Genomic DNA, 20,537 nt, shown 5'->3' on the forward strand with positions numbered 1-20,537 from the left:
AATTGGATTAGAGCTTTACTATATGTATTAGAGTTCGCGTGAGCAATTGACAATAGATATCTTCCGGAGCGATTCGTAGTACATTGTAGTAGATCCCTACCACAATTTCTGGTAAGATTAAGATTAAGATAGATATTTTACAGAGGTATGGAAATTCGTTTTCCCCGTGCACGATATAAAAATTTACTAAATGCTAGGTGTTATTTCGTTGTGGGGCATCCATATATTACGTAAGAAGTTTAGGGTGTTGAGGGAATCAAGCCGATTCTCAAACAATCTCTCGAGGAGGTAAGAGGGGGTCCCGGCAATTATCACGCAATTGTTTTCACAAGGAACATTATAAAATTGCAATCTTTGTAATCTTAAATACTAGTATTAACTAATATCAAATAAAAATAATTAAACAAATTGTTTTTAATAAATCCAACGCTATGAAGCATAGCTTGAAGTATTTACACTGAAAATACGCATCTCATGTGACATTAGAGGGAGGTGGGGGTCGAGCCGAATCTCCCGATATCTCAATAATGGGGGAGGGGGTTCCAAAAATCGCCAAAATTACCTCACGTAATTAATAAAACCCCATTAGAGCATTTCCTTTCTACGTGTGAACGGCTGGTGTCCTAACACCCCCCCCCCCCCCGCAACACACCTATCGAGGCGTCTTGCGGGGCAGTATGTAGATAAGCTCTTTAATATTCATAGACTTTCTCGCTTTGCTTACGAAGTTCTTGTCCTGATTAGAGCCTCCAATGGCCTTTTCTTTTTAACCCATGAGTAACAATCCTCTCATCAGCTCTTTCACAAACATAAATCCTTCTTCTACTAACGCAATTCTAATGTTTATCCTTTCCTATATTGTTCCCTCAACATGCTGCCAAAATAATTGAACTGATCCACCTGCTCGAGTTGGTGATCGTGTATTTTTGTTAGGCCTCACGTTACTCGCTCATGATGCTTTACGAAACCCCATAAACTTGGTCTCTCAGTCAGTGGCGCAGCGAGGGGGGGTTTTGGGGGATAAAACCCCCCCAAGGCTCAGAGAAATTTTGAAGTTTAATCCATTTTACTTATTTGGATCAGTATTACTTATAGTGTTAGGATTTGTCAAATATCCCTCAGAAAGCCGTAAAACTCGTCATTTTGAACCATTATTCTTCAAAATTTTCTGGAGGAGGACCCCCGCAACTCCTGCTTACCCTAGTAGGTATGCAATACCTCCACACCCGTAAGTGTTAGTGGCGCCTAAAACCCCCCCTAACCTTAATTCCTAGCTGCGCCCCTGCTCTCAGTGACCATATTGTCAGAAGAAGCCATTATTAATAGGAATGAGCTGGTGAGAGTATCGTTGAGTAAGAGCATGAAGAAAATGCCAGCGGAGAGACTTGAATGGAGTGTAGCACCGGTAAAGGCAAGTATGAGAAATAGATAGGAATGAGAGAGCCATGAAAGAATGTGTGATGAATCCAACTATGCCTTGAACAGCATCGAAGGAGAAAAATGAACTGTGCGAGTGGTAGGAGTTCCACGAGAAAGAACCTTGAGAATGTGATCGGGAAGATAGAAAAGGAGGTGTATAAAGAGGCTTAAGAACCAAACAGCGGGCATGAAACAATGCATGGAAGTATCGGAGGAGGTAGACGAAGACACATAAAACTCTGCAAGGATTCAACATAATAGCAACCGTCTTCCATATTAGGGCTGCGCCGATAACAGGCAAGTAATAAACAGTCGCCTATATCAGCGATAAAGGGCATAAATCTGCTTTGATAACACTGCGCAGCACATACAGAATTTTTGCACTGTCTGGTTCAAAAATAGGTGGATTCAACCATGAAAGTGAAAAGAGAGAGGAGAGGGTTGAAAATAAAATGGCCGGATAAGGTGTGAAACGAAGAAATAATGGTATACAATAGGAGGCAGAAGAACAATGTGCAGGATTATACGGCAAGGATAATTCGATTGGTTGACCATGTCCATGAGTGGAGTAAGGAAAAAGTCTTATTATGCCTTTTTGTAAAGTGGGAATTTTGGGGTTTTAACGGAAAATCATCACTACTTTTTGTATTAAAACGTATTTCATTAACTTTTTATTAGTGGATTTTTGGAACTTTTTTCGTGAGCAGAAAGTTTTGTTTATGGACTTTCCTGTGACTATTTGCCAAAATCACAATGCATAAAATCAAAATTTCGCCGTTGTGTTCACTTATTTTTAACTGTTTTTAGCAAATTGAGTGTTTTTCCAATTTACTGCTCGAAACCGAGGGAATACTCGAAGTATTTATGCCCGTACAGGAATGAAAGATTTACGTTTAACTGGATTTTGCCTTGTAAATTGGAGTTTTTTAACTAATAATCTGCGAAGCAGAGGATGTTATTTCTTGTCCAAATAGAACTAAAGCGACATCGGGAAACATATGATTCCAGGCACGTTTTTTGCAAATTCGCGATAATCCCAGTACAGTACAACCCGTAAGAATTTGATCAAAATCTGAGACCATAATTGTGAATATTAATATAGTTTAATTCAAATGGCCCATGAGAAAGGAAAACTATTCACTTTTATCTTACATGAATTGGGTAACAGTTAAGTAACAATTGGCTCGAACAAAATAATAATTATTATCGATAATATTTGTGACACCCTGCACAAATTCTCCGATTTATTCATTTCAACCTTGGCCGCAGTACTGCTTATAGCGATAGTATTGCGTAATACTAAAAACGTCAGAAGCTATTTCAAGATCAAAATTTGAAATCCGATTCCTGGAACTAAAGCCCGCCACTTTGATTTCTGTTCCAGAAACCTGGGTTGAACAGCCTCCATTTCTGAATTCCAGTCAAGGGATAATCGCGGATATTAAGTGGAATCGGTATTTCGCGAAAAACCAGTTACGAAAGACAGTCTGAAAATAGGTCATGTGCGTTTTCCGTGCAGATACGATGAATGCAGAAGCGAACATTTCATCCGTAGCCACGCCTTTGAAAGTTAATCAGTCTCTAAAAGCTAAATTGAATTCTCGAATTAGAGAAGATTCGTCAGGAACGTGAGATTTACATCACGTATAATAAAAAATTAATCCAACAGATCAGTCTCATCATCTCATTTTAAGCTACTCTCGTGAAATTGTGGGTTTAAACCCGTATTTCAAGGAATTACAAAATTATTCAGGTGGAGGAAGATTTTTGTGTACTTAGACCAAGGAATTTCTTAGAATATTTACTCAATGTATACAATTACAAAAACTGGAAGCAAAATCTAAAAAATGGGCTTATAACAAGCCAATACCATTCAAGTTAGTTCAACTATGGAGATATTTCTTATAGGTATTTTTAGAGTATTCACCTTCGACATTTGTTAAACATTTTATTTAAAATGAGATTGATTTAAATGCGTAACGTTTTATTAAAAAACTAAGCCTTAATATGAGTTATAAATTATGAATCAGAGCAAATTTCAAAATTATTGACCACTTTTATGTGTGAGCGTATCGCAAATTTGTTTCGAAAAACTCTCGTAATGCTTTATTTTGGATGGTTTTCTATCCAAACACAATTATTTTACGAAATATATCATCCTTGAGGTTACAGTGGTGATAAATCAAGGCTCAAATCTCCTCCGATCACGTCGCATTTCTACCGACGCACTGTGAGCCTTAATCGTAAAAAAACGAGCCAATAAGTATCATTTTCAATTTAAAAAAAGCATTAAAGTTTTCAACAGACTTTCAAGTTCAGCCTTAAGATTATCAATCTGATAAAATCATCTGAAATCGAATAATTATCGATACAATGTATGGTTTCAAAACTTTGCTTAGTTTAAATATGCTAATTAATATATCGACAAATCTTAAACGGGGACACTTCGAATTTTTGTCATAAATTCTTTCCGGACTCGGAACAAAAGTTTAAATTGTATGATATTTCAGAAAGTACTCGGATACCTGCTAATTTTATAATTGACAATGAGCCCATCAATTAATTTTAACCATCGAATGTAGGTCTAGTCTTCCAATATCGGGAAGTGACCGATTCGAATTTGTAAATGTGATGATGATACCGTCTGAATGCGATCACGCCAGTCTCGTCTAGATTTTATCAGTTCTGTTTTTTTCGATAGAAGCGAGCATATCGCTTAATCTTCCTGTGCGCGTTCCTTTCCTTTAGAACAGTGATAAATTAACTATGGTTTACATTATCTCCGTTGAAGTCCATGACACATTTATTCAAGATGAAAAGTTTTTTAGAGCCATTTTTCTTCAAGTCAATCTGGATACAATAAAATTATACATTACACAGGGTTGCCCACCCCTAATGGCTCACCTTTCCCGCAAAAATATATGACATCCACTTTCCAATAATAATGTGTAACGCTGATTTCTGTCTTGGAGTATAAGTCTTGAAGAATTTAAATACAAATTTTTGCCAACGTTTCGGTATATTTATAGACCTTCATCAGGGCTAAGAATGAATATGATTACATACATTTGATACATAAAGGCATTAAAGATTATTACTATGTTTATTACAATGTATAACATTATTTTTAGAAACATTTTGATAACCTATTTTAAAAGGTATTAAAGGTTACTGCTATTTTTTACAATAACTTTATTATAGTAATAAAATTATTGTAAAAAATTGTAATCACCTTTATTACTTACAATTAAGGTATGAAATGTATGTACTCAAAATGATTCATAGCTCTCATGAAGGTGGATAAATATACCGAAACTCTGGCAAAAATTTGCAATTTAAATTCTTCAACGTCTAAACTCCAAAAAACTAATCAACGCTAAACGTAGAAGAGAAAGAAAAAAACCCATTTTAATAATTATGAGTATTTCAACGGCCAGCACATTTATTGTACGACTATACGTAGACTCTTTTCGTTATTTTTAATTAATCATGCAAATTCCATGTTTTTAATTTTGAATTCCTCTTCCCAAATATTGCTTGACGAACCTCCTACCGGTATATACTCTTGAATCACAGTATTTATTGTACTGCCGACTACCGATTACTGCCGGTGCGGATTACTGTACCGACTTCAGTTAAATTTTTTTAAATTGTGATGAAAATACTTAAAATTTCTCTGGACTCAATGGCGCAGCGAGGGGAGGGTTCTGGGGAATAACCCCCTCCCTCCCCCCCCCCCCGAGCTCAGACAATTTTTTAAGTTTGATCTATTTTATGTAATTGGATTAATATTGCTCATAGAATAGTGTAAGGATTAATAAAAAAATATCCCTCAGAAAGCCGTAAAACTCACCATTTTCAACCATTTATCTTTAATTTTTTGGCAGAGGGCCCTAGCACCTCCCGCTTACTCTGGCAGATATGCCATACCCCCAGACCCCCCAGTATTAGTTGCGCCTGAAACACCCCCTAGCCTTAATTCCGGGCTGCGCCCCTATCTGTACTCACCTGGAAATCCTTGCAGGTGCGCAAAAAAATCAGATAACGATTGGAGATAAATTTCGTTTCGACACAATACTTTATATAAGGCGTGAACAAGATAAGTGTCTCGACAAATAGGAGACATTCGCGTCCAAACTTAATACGTTTTCAGTTATAATTATCGCATTAATTCTGTGAACCTAAATCGTTACTCAAAGCCATTTGATAAAAATATGGGGTCCCCAACTCAGCTAAAAAAGTTGATAAAAGAGTCGATTCACGTACACCTGCATTTATTGACTAATCTGACCGCTATTTATGAGTCTACAATATTTTGTATTTGAGCAGGTAATGATAAGACAGTATTGTCAATGAAAGCACTATTTTTAACAGTCTACGTTAATATTTGAAATTGTATCATCACTCTTCGTACACCTATTAGGTAGGCCTATTTTCACTGTGCGATTAAAAAACACAATTTGCATTTTAAAATCTGCAAGTCATGCATAAGCCTACCCCAATTTTGCATTTTTCATCTGATTATGCGGAATAGGGTAGTTTCCTTCATCAAAGAAAACAAAAGGCATTGATGGCGATTCGTTACCCACCATTAGTGTATTCATAATACACAAATTATTTGGTTTTTGAAATACCGGTTTAGACGAATGGCAAGGGTCAAATTTTAACCTCATTTGAAAAAGGCCAGATTGGCGCCCATGCGATTCCACTCCACGTGACGTCACAGGGACCTAGTTTCTACACGAGAGGATAGGAGTTATGCATCGTCAGAGGCTACCAATGCATGCATGAGGCACAGAGCTCAGGGAAACATGTCTTAATAATCACCTATTAAAACTGGCTAAGGTCGGAAAGTTTTCTTCGCTTGATAAGGTATTAATAAACCTTTTTTAAGCCATGCGCTACCAGACAGTAAGGTACTCAGCTACCTGTTAGTATCCTGCGTCCTATCAGCGCTCAGAGCCTCGATCAAGGTCACCTACCAGGCGGGAGGGGGAACCAGAAATACGTCACACGGAGAGATTTCCTTACCCGTCGCGTTTTCGCGCGCTTGAAATTTTTCACTTTTCATTTGATCGCGAAAAATAGATATCGTCGTTTAAAAATCTAAAAGCGTGAAATACGTACTCCAGGAGTAATAATCTTTCGATTTAGGCAATAAAAAAATAATAGGAAACCACCCTATTATCATCTAAATGAGTATATGAGCACCATTTTAAAGCTTTCTCATTTTTAATTTAACTTGAGTGTTTTTTTATTACACACTCGTGACGTGGTTGAGAACCATCGCGTCAATAAGCACTCTTATCAATGCAATTTGTGACATTCCTGTGCATCACGCGATATAATCACCAATGGCTATAAATGCACAAGTATCATAGGGACACTCAATATAAAGCTATCACCATAAAAAGCATAACTGCATCACTTGGATTCATAATAGACGTCGCACTGATGAGAGCTCTAGAAGGGCTTCCTATTTTGGATCGTGCATAAACCGCGTTAACGTATTCTTTGTCGTTTTACTCCCTACCTCCCTACAACTTCGCGAGCTAGATAGCTTAATTTTCGTTCGCCAGCTCTCAAATCGAAATTTTTCGATTGTCCTATCTCGACCATGTTATTTCGATAATGCTAATAACTCGGAATCTATTCGAGATACGAAAAATACGAGATAGTAAAAAAATCAGGCTAAAAATTAATAACGATGTATTAGGCGGCGAACGTCCAACCACTTTTGCAAGTTGGCCAAAAAAAATTCCAAAGTTGGTCCATAAGAAAAGCATTGTCGATTTTTAAAAATTATTTCGACAGTGATCGAAAGAGATCGACGAAAACCTTAAGTATCAAAAAATCGAACAAAAAATCTAGTTTACGTTAGTGGGAGGCGATCTCTCTAAGACTGTTATTTATGACGATATTAAAGAAATAGTTTTAGTCCCATAAGGCTGCCATGTTAATTCAAGTCGATATATATCGAAAAGTATTGCACTTTTCGGAATTTTGAGATTTTTCCTCCCGATGAATTTTTTTTTAATTTTACCACCGAAAAGTTCATCTCGATCGGCCGGATAGTTTGGGCTGTGAATTTGTATCAATGAGTCAGTCATCAATCACTTTGCAGCTTTTATATCATCGTATCGGGGCCCCATTGGTGGCCCCCAGCCTTAATAGTAATTACACAATGAGCTACGCGCGCAGCTCGTGTTTGCGACGACACCGCTTGGCTGGTTGCGTTCAGAGTTACAGTAGCAAGCCAATGGATAAAGTGTTTATTTATCAGCAGCGTTAACCATTCATTAAAGTCAGTGTTGACGACAACATGTTAACCAATGAAAAACCCAGCTTCACTTCGAATCCTCTCACACATGATGGTTTCTCCTGCTTTTTCTCCGATTTTGCTATATTTACCTATGCGGAAGGCTCATGCTTCGGGGATGGCCAAGGGCCCGTCCCCCCTTTGATGCGGCCCTGCCTCGTATACTCCCCCCAGAAACTTACGAGCAACGCCGCTGCGGGGTGGATGATTTATGGACTGCATGATTATATTGCGCAGTGATTATGTGGCGCAGTCAAAATTGCGTAGCGCAAAGCGGTGAATTTCTAGAACACATGCGAGAATGCGTGGAAGTGAGATGGTCAAATAGCCTCTGATCTAATTTCGTTCGCGCATTCGCTCAGTTCCAACAATCGCGCAATTAACAATGCAGTTCTAACCTGCGCAATTCCGTTCCCCGTGAAAAACGACCCTTAAAACTGGTAGTCGTGATTGTAAAGATAGCACCTGATATTTTGGACCATACATTTTGTAAACTTGAAGCAATAATTCCCCCAAGTCCATTATTCACTGCGGCTTCTAGCGATACATTAATTTATTATGGCCATATGAAACTAAGAAAGCCTTCCTATGACAATACCATACTTTTTTCAAATTTCTGGCTAATTTAGAGCGTTCATTTTGCCGGAAAATTTGTAACATCGCATGGCATTTGGCAACATAACATGTTGCACATAATTAAATTAGAGCTGTTTTAGTTGTAGGTTTTTGCGACTTATTCACTCTCAATTAGCGTTGCTACAGTGGCTGTTGTTGGGAAAGTCGCGAAGGGGACGCAGGTCAATATGAAGGGTGCAGGAGCAATCAGCTGACCGTTACAGAGGAGCGCGCTGCCGTATGCCGCGCTAAAGTACAGGGTTATTATATAAGAATGAATATGGCTTCAATGAAAACAGAATTGCTTACAGTTTATGTTTATTATTTTTCGAATTTATCGTCTCAAACAGTTTTTTAAATATAGATAATGAATGTCAACGTGTGCCCCTTAAGTCGTTCGACAGGAGAGAAACCCAGCGTCGACATTAGCCTATTCTTAACGTTAGGCGCCAAGGGGGCCACAGCTTAACGTCCTATCTGACGGACGGAGAGCTGTACTTGAAGAGCTCTCCTCAAGGCACTCTAGCAGGGATCGGGAAGCCTCTGAAAAAACTCTGCCAGCCTTTCCTACCGTCTTTCTAAGAATTACTGAGACCGCACCATGTTTTTATGATAACCCTGTGTTTTATTTCTCGCACGCGGTTTCCAAGATGCAGAAACAGTGAATTTTGTCCCTCGAGAACATTTTTACTCCTAGATATCGTTTTTTTTGTTGATTAAAGGAGATTAATGTAGCTTTAGGGTGTTATCGAGTGGCCAAAGTGAGCAGAAAGCAATCGACTCGATATTATAGCTTGAAGAGGTTGAAATCGAAAATCCGAAAAAATGTAAAAAAAATAGACCGCATTACACGGGAAGTGGTGAGTACGCTAATTCATCAATAGGGTAGTTTCCTTCATCAAAGAAAACGAAAGGCATTGATTGCGATTCCTCATCCACCATTAGTGTATTCATAATATACAAATTATTTGGTTTTAGAAATACCGGTTTAGACGAATGGCAATGGTCCATTTTTATCCTCATTTGAAAAGGGCCAGATTGGCGCCCATGCGATGCCACTCCACGTGACGTCACAGGGACCTAGTTTCTAGGAGAAGATAGGAGTTATACATCGTCTGAGGTTACCAATGCATGCATGAGGCGCAGAGCTCAGGGAAACATGTCTTAATAATCACTTATTAGAACTGACTAAGGTCGGAAAGTTTTCTTCGTTTGATAAGGTATTAATAATCCTTTTTTAAGCCAAGCGCTACCAGCCAGCAGGGTACTCAGCTACCCGCTAGCAGCCTGCGTCGTATCAGCGCTCAACTCGCCTCAAGGTCACCTCACAGGGCGGCAGCGGGAACCAGAAATACGTCGTACGGAGAGATTTCCCGGCATTCATACTTAAGCGTCGCGTTTTCGCGCGCTTGAAAATTTTGACTTTTCATTTAATCGCGAAAAATAGATATCGTCATTTAAAAATCTAAAACCGTGAAATACGTACTCCAGGAGTAATAATCTTTCGATTTAGGCAATAAAAAAATAATAGGAAACCACTCTATTGGTTCATTTTGAGAGGGGGTGCATTTCAGGGGGGTATATCCACAGGGGGTCCACTGTAATTACTCTATTTCCAAAAATTTCGGGGGTGGGGATCTAACTTCTTACACCCTTGGTTATGTGGGAGATTTTTTTTAGCCGCACCTCGATACTTCCTGGAGAGCTCGTACTTCTACAAAAGCCTTTTTCCCATCCAAAGGAATGTTTAATCGACCAGTTTGTCAACGGTTGGCCATTAAAATTACCCGATATTTCTCAAATTCCATGTCTTATTTCAACGAACGCCTGAACAACGATATTTCCTCTGTCTTCTAATTAATAAGACTGATCTTCCTATTATAATTAAACACGCGCCATAAATTCTAGATATTTGCACGAATTCAGGCAATCACACAAATCACGAATATAGAATCCGTAAATTCTGCCAACGTGCTCGCAATCTACGAGGTGCCAGGAATACAATTTTTTACTGGTATTGAGTGGCATCATGAGGAATTAAGGGAGAACTACATTAAGCGACTAAATTTTAGGGCACAATATTCCAGTCGTGCGCAACAGCGTAGCACATAAAAACTCCATCGCAATCATGACAATCCAAGTACCGACAGTCGCATCTTTATATAATGACCAGTGTAATTTTTGTCATTCAGCAGGAATTTCAATTCTGCAGCTCATCATTTATATTTCCTTGGTTATTACTTTTCAGAATGTTGAATTCGTTGCATGAATTTTGCGAAACAGCAAATAAATCTCATAAATACCACCCATGGTAGGAAAATTTTCGCATTAATGAGTGATCAATTATTGAGTAGAAGTTGAACTGCTTTTCTTCTCACGCCAAGTACGTACAAATTTTCCATAACATACCTCGAATCCTATTAGTCCAGTAAACTTGCTGGTCCTGAAATGAAGGACATATTGTTAAATGGATCATAGTATTAAGATAAGTCAAAAGGAGATAGCTTAGTTGGTGAGGCATATTAGCCTTTGATTGCCAGATTCAACTATGAATAAACATGTACCAGAATACCCCAAACTAAAACGATCAACCCTCTAGGAGAGGAAAGGAGCTTGTCAGTGAATTAGAGAAATTCATTCACCTGTTGCTTATTCTGGGGAATGGGTGATGCCTACCTTCATGCATCCATCATATCATTTGGATGGAAGCAAGTATAATTGATTCAGAATTAAATAACCAATGCTGCAGACCCACCAGTTGGGGATTAAGAGGAAAAGGAGGTATTTACTCATCAAGTGCAAGACTTGACGATTGAATATCTCCATTCCCCCTCGCTAAAACAAATCCCCATTCATAAAAATTTAACACCAATAAACTGTGCCATCTATGAATGATGTACTAAACTCAAGCTTGGGTGGAGGTCCTCTACGAAGAGAAATAATTCGGGAGAGTTTGGAAGAGGGGCTATATTTTGGGGGGGTTTCACCTAGAAAGTGCCACTTCACGGAATATTTTGGGGGTTTTGAATCTAATTACTTACAACAACCTTGGTCCTTCAGCAGGACGCAAGCAATAATCGAAAATGCACAATTTTTCACCCAGAGTACCTAAAAAATATGTTCATCAAGTATTGCATATTGCGTGTACTCCCAAGAATTTCTACCCCTCAAATGCTGTCTGGATCACCCTGTCAGTAAACCATATGGAAATATTCTTGTTGCAATGCCATGGATCTCAATAAGTTGTTAATCTTTCATGATCAAAGGTAATTTGATTCGTGTATTGCTTGTTGATGCATTGAAGTTTAGTTTATAAGCATGAAAACCTGCCTAGGTACTAGAGGTGCCCATCCCTCAATGCTGATTGTACATTTTCCCTTGAAAGCATGTTGGAATTTGAGATAGTTTGTCATTGAATTAACATTTCAGATAACACTCATGATTTATTTTAATCCTTTCAGTGAGGCAGGCTGATACATCAGCTTTTGCCGCTCGGGCAAAAAGTCCGGCAGGCCGATATATCGGCTCTCACTTAGACCATTATTTAATTTGCTATAACTTATTTCAGTAACCAAAAAATATTTTGTCAATATTAACCAGTTGAACGTCATCAATTAAAAAAAACGCTTATGGATATGTAATAAAATAGCTTTGTATTGTTTTTTTTCCTAGTTGCTACATTTTATGAAAATACCCTCCCCACTTTTTGCCAGTACCCTAGGAAGAAGGATAACACTAAGAGGGTTAAATGAATTGTCTATTGTATTATAGAGGATTGTCATCCATTGCTCAAGTTAAGGACATAAAAACATTGCATATCATAAGCAAATAGGCTAAGAAGAAATTTAATTACTGGGCATTAATTCAACTGTATTAAACTCTTGAAGAATTTTTTAGCATGTAAAAATTAGTAAATTGATTCAACATGAAGGTGTCATAATAATATATCATTTTATAAGGGCACTTGATTCACATAGCATTACTATCAATAAAATGTTAATTCACATTCACAAGGGTCTATTCTATGAAAATCATGTAAAGTAGAATATACCTGCATGAGATAACACTAAAATTGGAATTTTTTTTCCTTGCAGATCTGCTCAATTTCAACAACCATGAGGATAGCTTTCCTGTTCCTCTCGGTGGCGATTGTGCTTATCACAGTTGAGGGTGCAGCGACACAAAGGCCCCCAATATCTGATGATGCCTTGAATATGGCCTTGAGAGATCGGCGTTACCTAATGCGCCAGTTAAAGTGCGCCCTTGGAGAAGCAACATGTGACCCTGTTGGAAGACGTCTCAAAGGTATCACGTCCTTTATAAATATTTTGCAAAATTTAATGGTACATTTCTGATCATATTTGATAATTCATCTCATGTATACTGTGAGAATGTGGCATAGCAAAGGTTGGAAATAAAATTTATGAGATGATCCTAAACTACTTGCTGTACATGTATACCAAAGTATGAAATTTTTGATGCTAATAATCATTCCAATAGAATTTGATTCAAAACTGGATCTCCACTGCTAGGCAGGTATTCTACCTGTAATCAAATCAAGACATTTATTCCTAAATAAATTTCTCTGTGAGTTTAACTAACAATCTCAATTTCACACTAACTAAAGACCTCACGTCCACAATGTGGCAGATGATTTGGGTTTATGCACAGTTAGAGTTCATTTTAAATATCTTTGCGACTGAAAGGTAGGCTCGAGATTTTTGGGTGTGATAGGGTGGGTGACTTACTGAAATCCAACCAAAATGCAAAAGATACAGCTTGGCTTCCAGGAAATTCAGTTGCTTTCAGGCCCCTGAGGTATTCATGGTTAAGTTAGCTATGTTTCCAAGTGGAAAGAAGTTTTTTGACTGATTTTTTTCATTTCCATTCATGGACAAAGTCTTCTGAGAAGACGTGGCAACACCTGCACCTCTCCCTCTCCCCATCCCACATCCATAGTGACGTAGGTCCCACCTTCTGCTCGAAAAATTCTGAGCTTACACAATTTGAGCAGTCACATAGATATTTGTAAAGTATCATAGCCAATGGGCATAATCTGGTGTGAGCTTTGGAGGCCTGCAAGTAAACGCAAAGCCTGTTAACTCTCCCTGGTCGGTCCCCAAGGTCATCTGAGTTTGTGTTTGAATCCAACTGGAATGAGGAGATATCCTTTCATGGCTGTTTGCATCAGGGGTGCAGCTAGGAAATGAGGCTATGGGGGTTTTTAGACACAACTAATACTGGGGAGTTAGGGGGTATGGAATACCCGCCAGGGGAAGCTGGAGGTGCGGGGCCCTCCCCCAGAAAAATTTTAAGATAAATGGTCAAAATGGTGAGTTTTACGGCCTTCTGAGGGATACTTACATAATCCTTACATTATTCTATAAGTAATATAATTAAGTAAAATGGATTTAACTTAAAAATTTCTCTGAGCTCTGGGGGGAGGGGTTTATCCCCCAAAACCCCCCCCTTGCTGCACCACTGGTTTGCATAGTGTTTGCCTTTCTAGCCAAGTGATTGACTCTCTCTGCATGGAAAAACCCATTATGAAAGAAAAGGGAATGAGGAGAGTTTGGGTTTTGCATTTGCTTGTAAGCCTCTAGTGAGCTCCAACCTTACCTAACCAAAACAAACTTTATGTTGAAATTTTGAGTTATTGAGTGACAACAGTATGGTACACATCATATTAATTATGAGTTTCCAGTCTTATCATCCAGTGTCAGTTATTTGTTTCAAAAGGTTAGGGGCCATCCATTAATTACATGAGGCATTTTTGGAGGGGGGGGGGGGAAGCTGTGAAGCTGATTCTCACCCAATCCCATGTGGAGGAGAATCCTGGCAATTACTTAATTACCACGTAATTTTTCTTTCCGCAAGAAACAGTGTAAAATGTGATTCTGGACTATGATCTTAGTAATCTTAAATACTAATCTTAACATGTTGCGTACAGATGGCGAGAATTCTCGTCATTTTTTTCCCGAACGTTCCGGACGGATGACGAAGATTCTCGTCATTTAGGCGCGTCAACCTAAACAATTTTAAAGCGTACAATACGTATTCGTTAGTACATTCTCAGTTGTTGTTCTTTATTCATAATGAATTGATGCATCATAATGTTTGATTGGGTAAAGTTATATTCTAAACATTAGCTTTTTAACCATGTTTAAATCAAAGGCATTACACCCTAATAGGCACATATTTCCAATCTCAACACCTCCACCCAGAATCGGCGTTCCTAGGAATTTAAATACCCCGGTACGCAACGTGTTAAGTTATTTTAACAAAAAAAAATAATCAAAAAACGTTTTTTTTATTAAATCCAATGCAATGAAGTATATATTAACGTATTAACTCTGGAAATACACATTTTGAACAGTCTCTTGTGAGGTAGGAGGGAGGAGAGAGGGAGTTGAGAGGGAGTTGGGCATACCCAGCTCCCCCCAGCCCCCCCCCCCCCTTGAAGCGAAAATAAATTTACTTCAAAACAAAAGTTATGAACAAATTTTCCTTTTGAAGAAAAATGATATTAGTATAAGACATGGAACTAAAATAAATATCTTTATTTTTTCAAGTAAAGATATATAAAAACTAATAAATTGCTGTCATAATTTCCTTAAAATTTTAGTTTCATTAACCTTTTCTGTACAAAAAAGTTACAACTCAAGCGACCACATCATGTTTTCCCTCCTCCCCCTTAGTTTTGATTCTGAGTATGCCCATGGGTCGAACCAAATCTCATGATATCTCACAGAGGGGGTTGGGAGGTCCAAAAATCGCCAAAACACCTCACGTAATTAATGGACGTACATACTCAGGATTACCCCCTTGTGCTAAATTTTACAGGGTCCTTTAATCTTTCTTCTTTCTTTACAGCCCTGGCACCATTGGTTCTCCGTGGGTCTTGCCCCCAGTGCTCTCCTCAAGAACATCGGCAAATTCAAAGAGTGCTATCGCATGTCCAACAAAACTTCCCAAGGGAGTGGGCAAAAATTGTGAAGCAAAACACAGGAGCTTTTTGAAATGACTTCAGTTCATTCATTTAATGCAATTCATTCCACCTTCTCAAAGTAATTTCATCCTCATTATGCACCATTGAACATTCTTTAAAGTATTTTGTTGACAAGCCTTGCTTGCATCATAAAGTAGCATGATAAAATCTATAGCATTCAATGCACCATAGTTGAGGAGAACTATGTTTACATAACATTGCGTCATAACTTAATTCAACATACCGTAGAGATTCATTGCCCTTATAAAGACATCAGTAAAAAGGAATAAATATTGGCTTTGTGGTTTATGAAGTATACACTGCATCTTATATTTTGGGCCCAACCAACTTTGACAGCATTTTAACAATGAGTAACAATGTCCTTGAAAAAATACTTCCTAAAAGGCATCTTTTAATTTATTTTACTGGCTCATGATAAAGTATGGTGAGAATTCGCTTCAGAAAATAAAATGGTTTTTCCTGACATTTATGGAGATTTTGTGGATCCACTACAAGCCAATTGAGTATTACAAGATAAAATAATTTAATATTCCACAATCCTCCTGATTTTTCCTCTTTATCACTCATTTCAGCACATCCTGTATTACAGGCACAGGAATAATTCTTGTTAAAGTTATGCATGTGTAATTATTTCAGACACCATCAGATTCCTAATGGCAATATATTTATGCATGAAACAATTCAAAATATTATTTAGAGGTTGATAAATTCTTTATTCAAACGAAAACCATCGCAACAGTACTTTAGAAGATTAGACGTAATCAGAGTATAATAGCTGATAATGTATCAGCAGAACTAGTGGCTCAAAAATGAAGATCAATTTAATACCTAGTGAATTACACCTCTTGTCTATTACACATCTAGCATCAAGTCACTCCTACCAAGAGCCATCACTACTTCACAATTAACCTACCCTATTTCATATTTAATGCTTATTCTCCAACAAATTTAGAGCACTTTTTTTATAAGAATCAGTCCTGACATTCATCTTGGCTGTTAAATGCATTTCATTAACTTCATTCATATCATGATAAATTATATGTGATAAATTCATATAAACTTTTAATGTTCATTCAATTTTTATGATGAGGACCATCACATGTATTTGTGCATCATATTGTATTTCATTAATTTTGTTATTTACCCTGATGTTTCATTGTATAATATTATTTTTGCAATTATGTTGGGTATCTCAATAAAACTTTTACTTTTATTTTGTCAACAACAATATTTATGCCAAGAATGCAACAACATGGAAAAGTTAACCTTACAAATTATGTGTCCGCATTTCAGAGGGAGGCTTGCAAGAAAAAAGACATAAATATTTATGTTAGTAGGATTATCATGGAGCAAATGGATCAGCTTGAATGCAATTAGAATTTTTTTTATTTAGAGCTTTACTTATGGATGATATCTCTCATTCAATTCAGAAAATTTATGTATTGCAGAGAAGACACACTTTTTGAGAATTTTATCCTTTTATCCTTCTTTAAATCTATAAAGAGCAAAGACATCAGATCTTAATAAGAATGGTTGCATTAATACAGGGTTGCCGACTTACAAAAAATATTGGGGGGGCCCAAACCAGGGATCTTGCCCCAGGAAATTTTATAAGTAGAGAGTTTTAAGTTTTTTACGCATTTTAAAAGAGTTATGTGATCACCATTAGAACCCTCATATCTCTAATCTCGATATCTGCACACTCCGGGGAAAATTGACAAGCCTGAAAATTTTTTCCTCACACCCATAACGAATTTTTGAGGGGGCTCAGGCCCCCTTAGGCCCCATGGAGTCGGCGCCACTGCATCAATATATCTGCAAGAAAGGCCACCAATTATAAGACTAAGGGGAAGGAATGAAATGCTCCACCAAACATTGTATACCTCAACCCCTATCATCATCAAAATAACTGAAAAGTATTAGAATATCTGAATGTTGTAGTTGTAAAATCTTATACTCATAAAAATGATCTTACACCAAGACCCCTAAACCCTCACAGAACCTAAGTATTATACCTTCACCAATATACCTATATGTATAGCTGACTGTATAAAAGGGCTTCGACTACCTTAAAGGAAGGCTATGAGTCCCCTTGTTTTATGCACAGTGCAAAAGGAAAAAATCCTCTGTTTGCCAGCGGGCACCTATTGAACTTAACTTGTTACTTAATAATAACTTTCAGGTAATTCGCACTCCACTGAGACAGTACTCTAGTATATCCAAATCATTGAATAGAATCTACCATGGTAACAAATTACGTACTCCGTATTGAATTTTTTCCTTATGTAAGGTTCATGCTCCTATTAGCAATGATTGAATGATCATTCAAATTTCCTAGCACAAATAAATCATGAAAATCAAGAGATGGGTGTAGTCTGCAAAAATTCTTGATTCAAAAGCACAAATTTTTCTGTTTTTCCTGGCCCTTGGGGTAAGCAACCTACAACTCATTTGATGTCAAGTTGAAGCTCTTTTGATGTTAAAATGCATCCTTCCACTTCCAGGATCAAAAAATTATAATTATATTACATATTTCATTTTCAAAACAAAAAAAATATTGCAAGCAGGATAGAAACCATGAATATAGGAAGGAGAGAGGATAAAGCGTCCCATTGTAAATACATTACCAGTAGTCAAATTAAAGCATTGAAATGTAGTTGCACCGCTGGTTGCATAACTCTAAGATATTCTGTCTCCAAAGGTTTCCGACCCCTGCCCTAACCCAATGGAATTCTCCGGTTGGTTCACACAGTGAACAAAAAGACAGACCCCTTCAAGTTGATTGAGAGTTTAAGGCTAAGAAAGATGATTTTTTTAAACATGAATACATGTGAACATGACTGTGGCTTAGTAACTTTAGCCACTTAACTTTAATACAGATAGAAATCCTCATTCCAGGTTAGCAAAATCAAACTTTCTCTTTAGATTTTCCAGTCAATGAGCAAGACAGATTGCAATGCCTATCAATCATATAGAAACCTTAAACTGTCTAAAATTAATCTCATAAATGACATACAGTAAGAACTGTTACTGTTGGAGAACTTCTGATGCACGTTGATAAGGCAGGATATTCCAAAAAAATGCTTTGGGCCTTATTTTACCAAAAGAAGTAGTCATGGGAGACAAAAATCTACCTCTAGCAACCTGCTATCAATTCCATATTCACATATGTATGTAAGAGCACAAGTGCTTTAGCAATAACTGTGGTTCTTAGCACCTTGAGTACATGATTTTACTTTTATCCATGTCATACTCAATAGCCTAGACTAATTTAAGACTTATTATTTGACTAATTTAAAACTTCCAAAAACAAAAAACTCCCCAAAGAAATCATGACCATGCATTTGAAATATTCTGTAGCTTTTACTGTGCAGCTATAATTAACTTGGGTGTATAACAGGCTCTTAGTCTTAATGTAAATTGGTTCTATATGAGAGCAGAACCGGATTAGAGGGCAAAGTATTGGCCTGAGGGCTCTTTGTAAACGTGACATTCCCCCCAAAAAATCAAGACAAGTTGTGCCAAAAAAAATAACAAATTCCAAAGAGAAAAAATAATTCAACTTGACCAGAAACACAATTCCCTCAATTTCCAGATGAGTGTTTTGGCCAGGTAAGCTACCAAGGCATCATTCCTCTCTGCAGAAATTTGTGGACTACACAATACAAGATGGTCTGGACTGCTGAGCATATTATGTTACTATAGTCATCCAAGTCGTGCACACAGTGCCATAGCCGGAGAGCAAAGATCGAACTTTGAAAACTAGAGGTGTTCGCTCTTGACTATTTAAGTTTTAAATTAGTCAAATAATAAGTCTTAAATTAGTCAAGGCATGAGATCAAGGAATTTTTCCCCTCCCATGACTTGACTCCCCTACGCAGGCTCCAAGAGGAGTCAACTCATGGGAGGGGAAAAATTCCTTTCTCTAAGAACTATATTCTGTTCATTTTATCTTTGCGGGTGAGCTGGTGTGGCTAAAGCAAGTGGAGGTGAGGGGAGGGAAAGTTTCTCGACATGTGACTTTCCCTTGGCCAATCAGCAAACAGTAGCTGTGGCCTCAGTCAGTCGCTCTCAGATATCCATCGAGTTAACATCGTGAATCTGCTTGTGGAACAGTGTTGCCAAACCTCTCCTTGTATTTAAGTATGCCTTTCACCAACAGTGCCTCATTCAGCATTGTAGCTGACAATGACATGGGCTTCTGTAAAAGGATTCTCCTCAATACCTTCCAAATGAGAAGGTATATTGTCTCGGTGCCAACGTTTTCAGTGGCAAAGTAGGGCGGCTATAAATATTTGGCAATGTTAAGTTTGCTCCTCGTTCCTCTCTCTCGATACTAGCCATACCACATTAGCAAAGCCTTCTGAGAGTGTTCGGGCTCTCACGAAAGCTCACCCGCAAACATAAAGTGAGTACAGCAGACTCCCGATTATCCAGCTGCGGTTTATCCAGGTTGCGGATAATCCGTGCATGATTTTCACTCAAGCTCGATTCTTTCGCAATCTTTATAAAAAAATAAAATCGGACGCAAAACTATCAAAATTACTGCATTAATGCTACGATACACCTTATTATTTCCGTTAGCATCCCCTTCGTAAAACGAAAGCGATCGCGCACTAGCTGCATTCACGGGAGCACCGTGTTCCTGTTTTCCAAGCCTCGCACTGCGCAACCGCTATCCATGATCACGGATACACGTCCCGCGGCAGTTGCAATCCGGGCAACTTGTGCGAGACGCGACTACGTGGCGTGGTGCCTGACAGTGTAGGTTTCGACGTCGAGCAGTGGTTTTGAAGCATTTGTGGAAACCACTTTTCTGTATCCGTGATAACGCAGCCACCGATGTGTGGTTCTCGAAACCAGGCCCTACATTGAGCATTAATAATACGAGTGCAACCATGTTACACAAATATCGCAAAGTGGCGAAGAAAGCTCTAATTGAGTCTGGGAAGCACTCTAAAATAACAGAAAAGCTGCATAAATAATAATATATTGTTTGTTTTAGGTAAATTATGAACATTACAAGACATTTAAGTGAAATTTTGGGTTATCCGTGTTTTCCAATTATTCGTGCCATCTCTCCCCATCATTAGCCCGGATAATTGGGAGTGTACCATAGCTTATAAGAGGCATAATTAGTACCATACATTCTGGCATAAAGGACTACTTTTAAAC

The 20,537-nt window shown here is 37.9% G+C and overlaps 1 protein-coding gene across 2 annotated transcripts in view; it reads left to right on the forward strand.

Moving 5' to 3' along the window:
- LOC124166903 (ejaculatory bulb-specific protein 3-like) overlaps window positions 1-16,160 on the forward strand; it is a 56,969-nt gene extending 40,809 nt beyond the window's left edge. For both annotated transcript variants that reach the window (XM_046544612.1, XM_046544610.1), the window contains exons 2-3: window positions 12,448-12,658; window positions 15,227-16,160. In XM_046544612.1, coding sequence (XP_046400568.1) covers window positions 12,469-12,658; window positions 15,227-15,372 — 336 coding nt within the window. In that variant the 5' untranslated portion in view covers window positions 12,448-12,468 and the 3' untranslated portion in view covers window positions 15,373-16,160. The remainder of the gene's footprint in view (window positions 1-12,447; window positions 12,659-15,226) is intronic.
- Window positions 16,161-20,537: the final 4,377 nt, after the last annotated feature.

Source organism: Ischnura elegans, chromosome 10 (genome assembly GCF_921293095.1).
Source record: "Ischnura elegans chromosome 10, ioIscEleg1.1, whole genome shotgun sequence".
NCBI classification, from domain to species: Eukaryota; Metazoa; Arthropoda; class Insecta; order Odonata; family Coenagrionidae; genus Ischnura; species Ischnura elegans.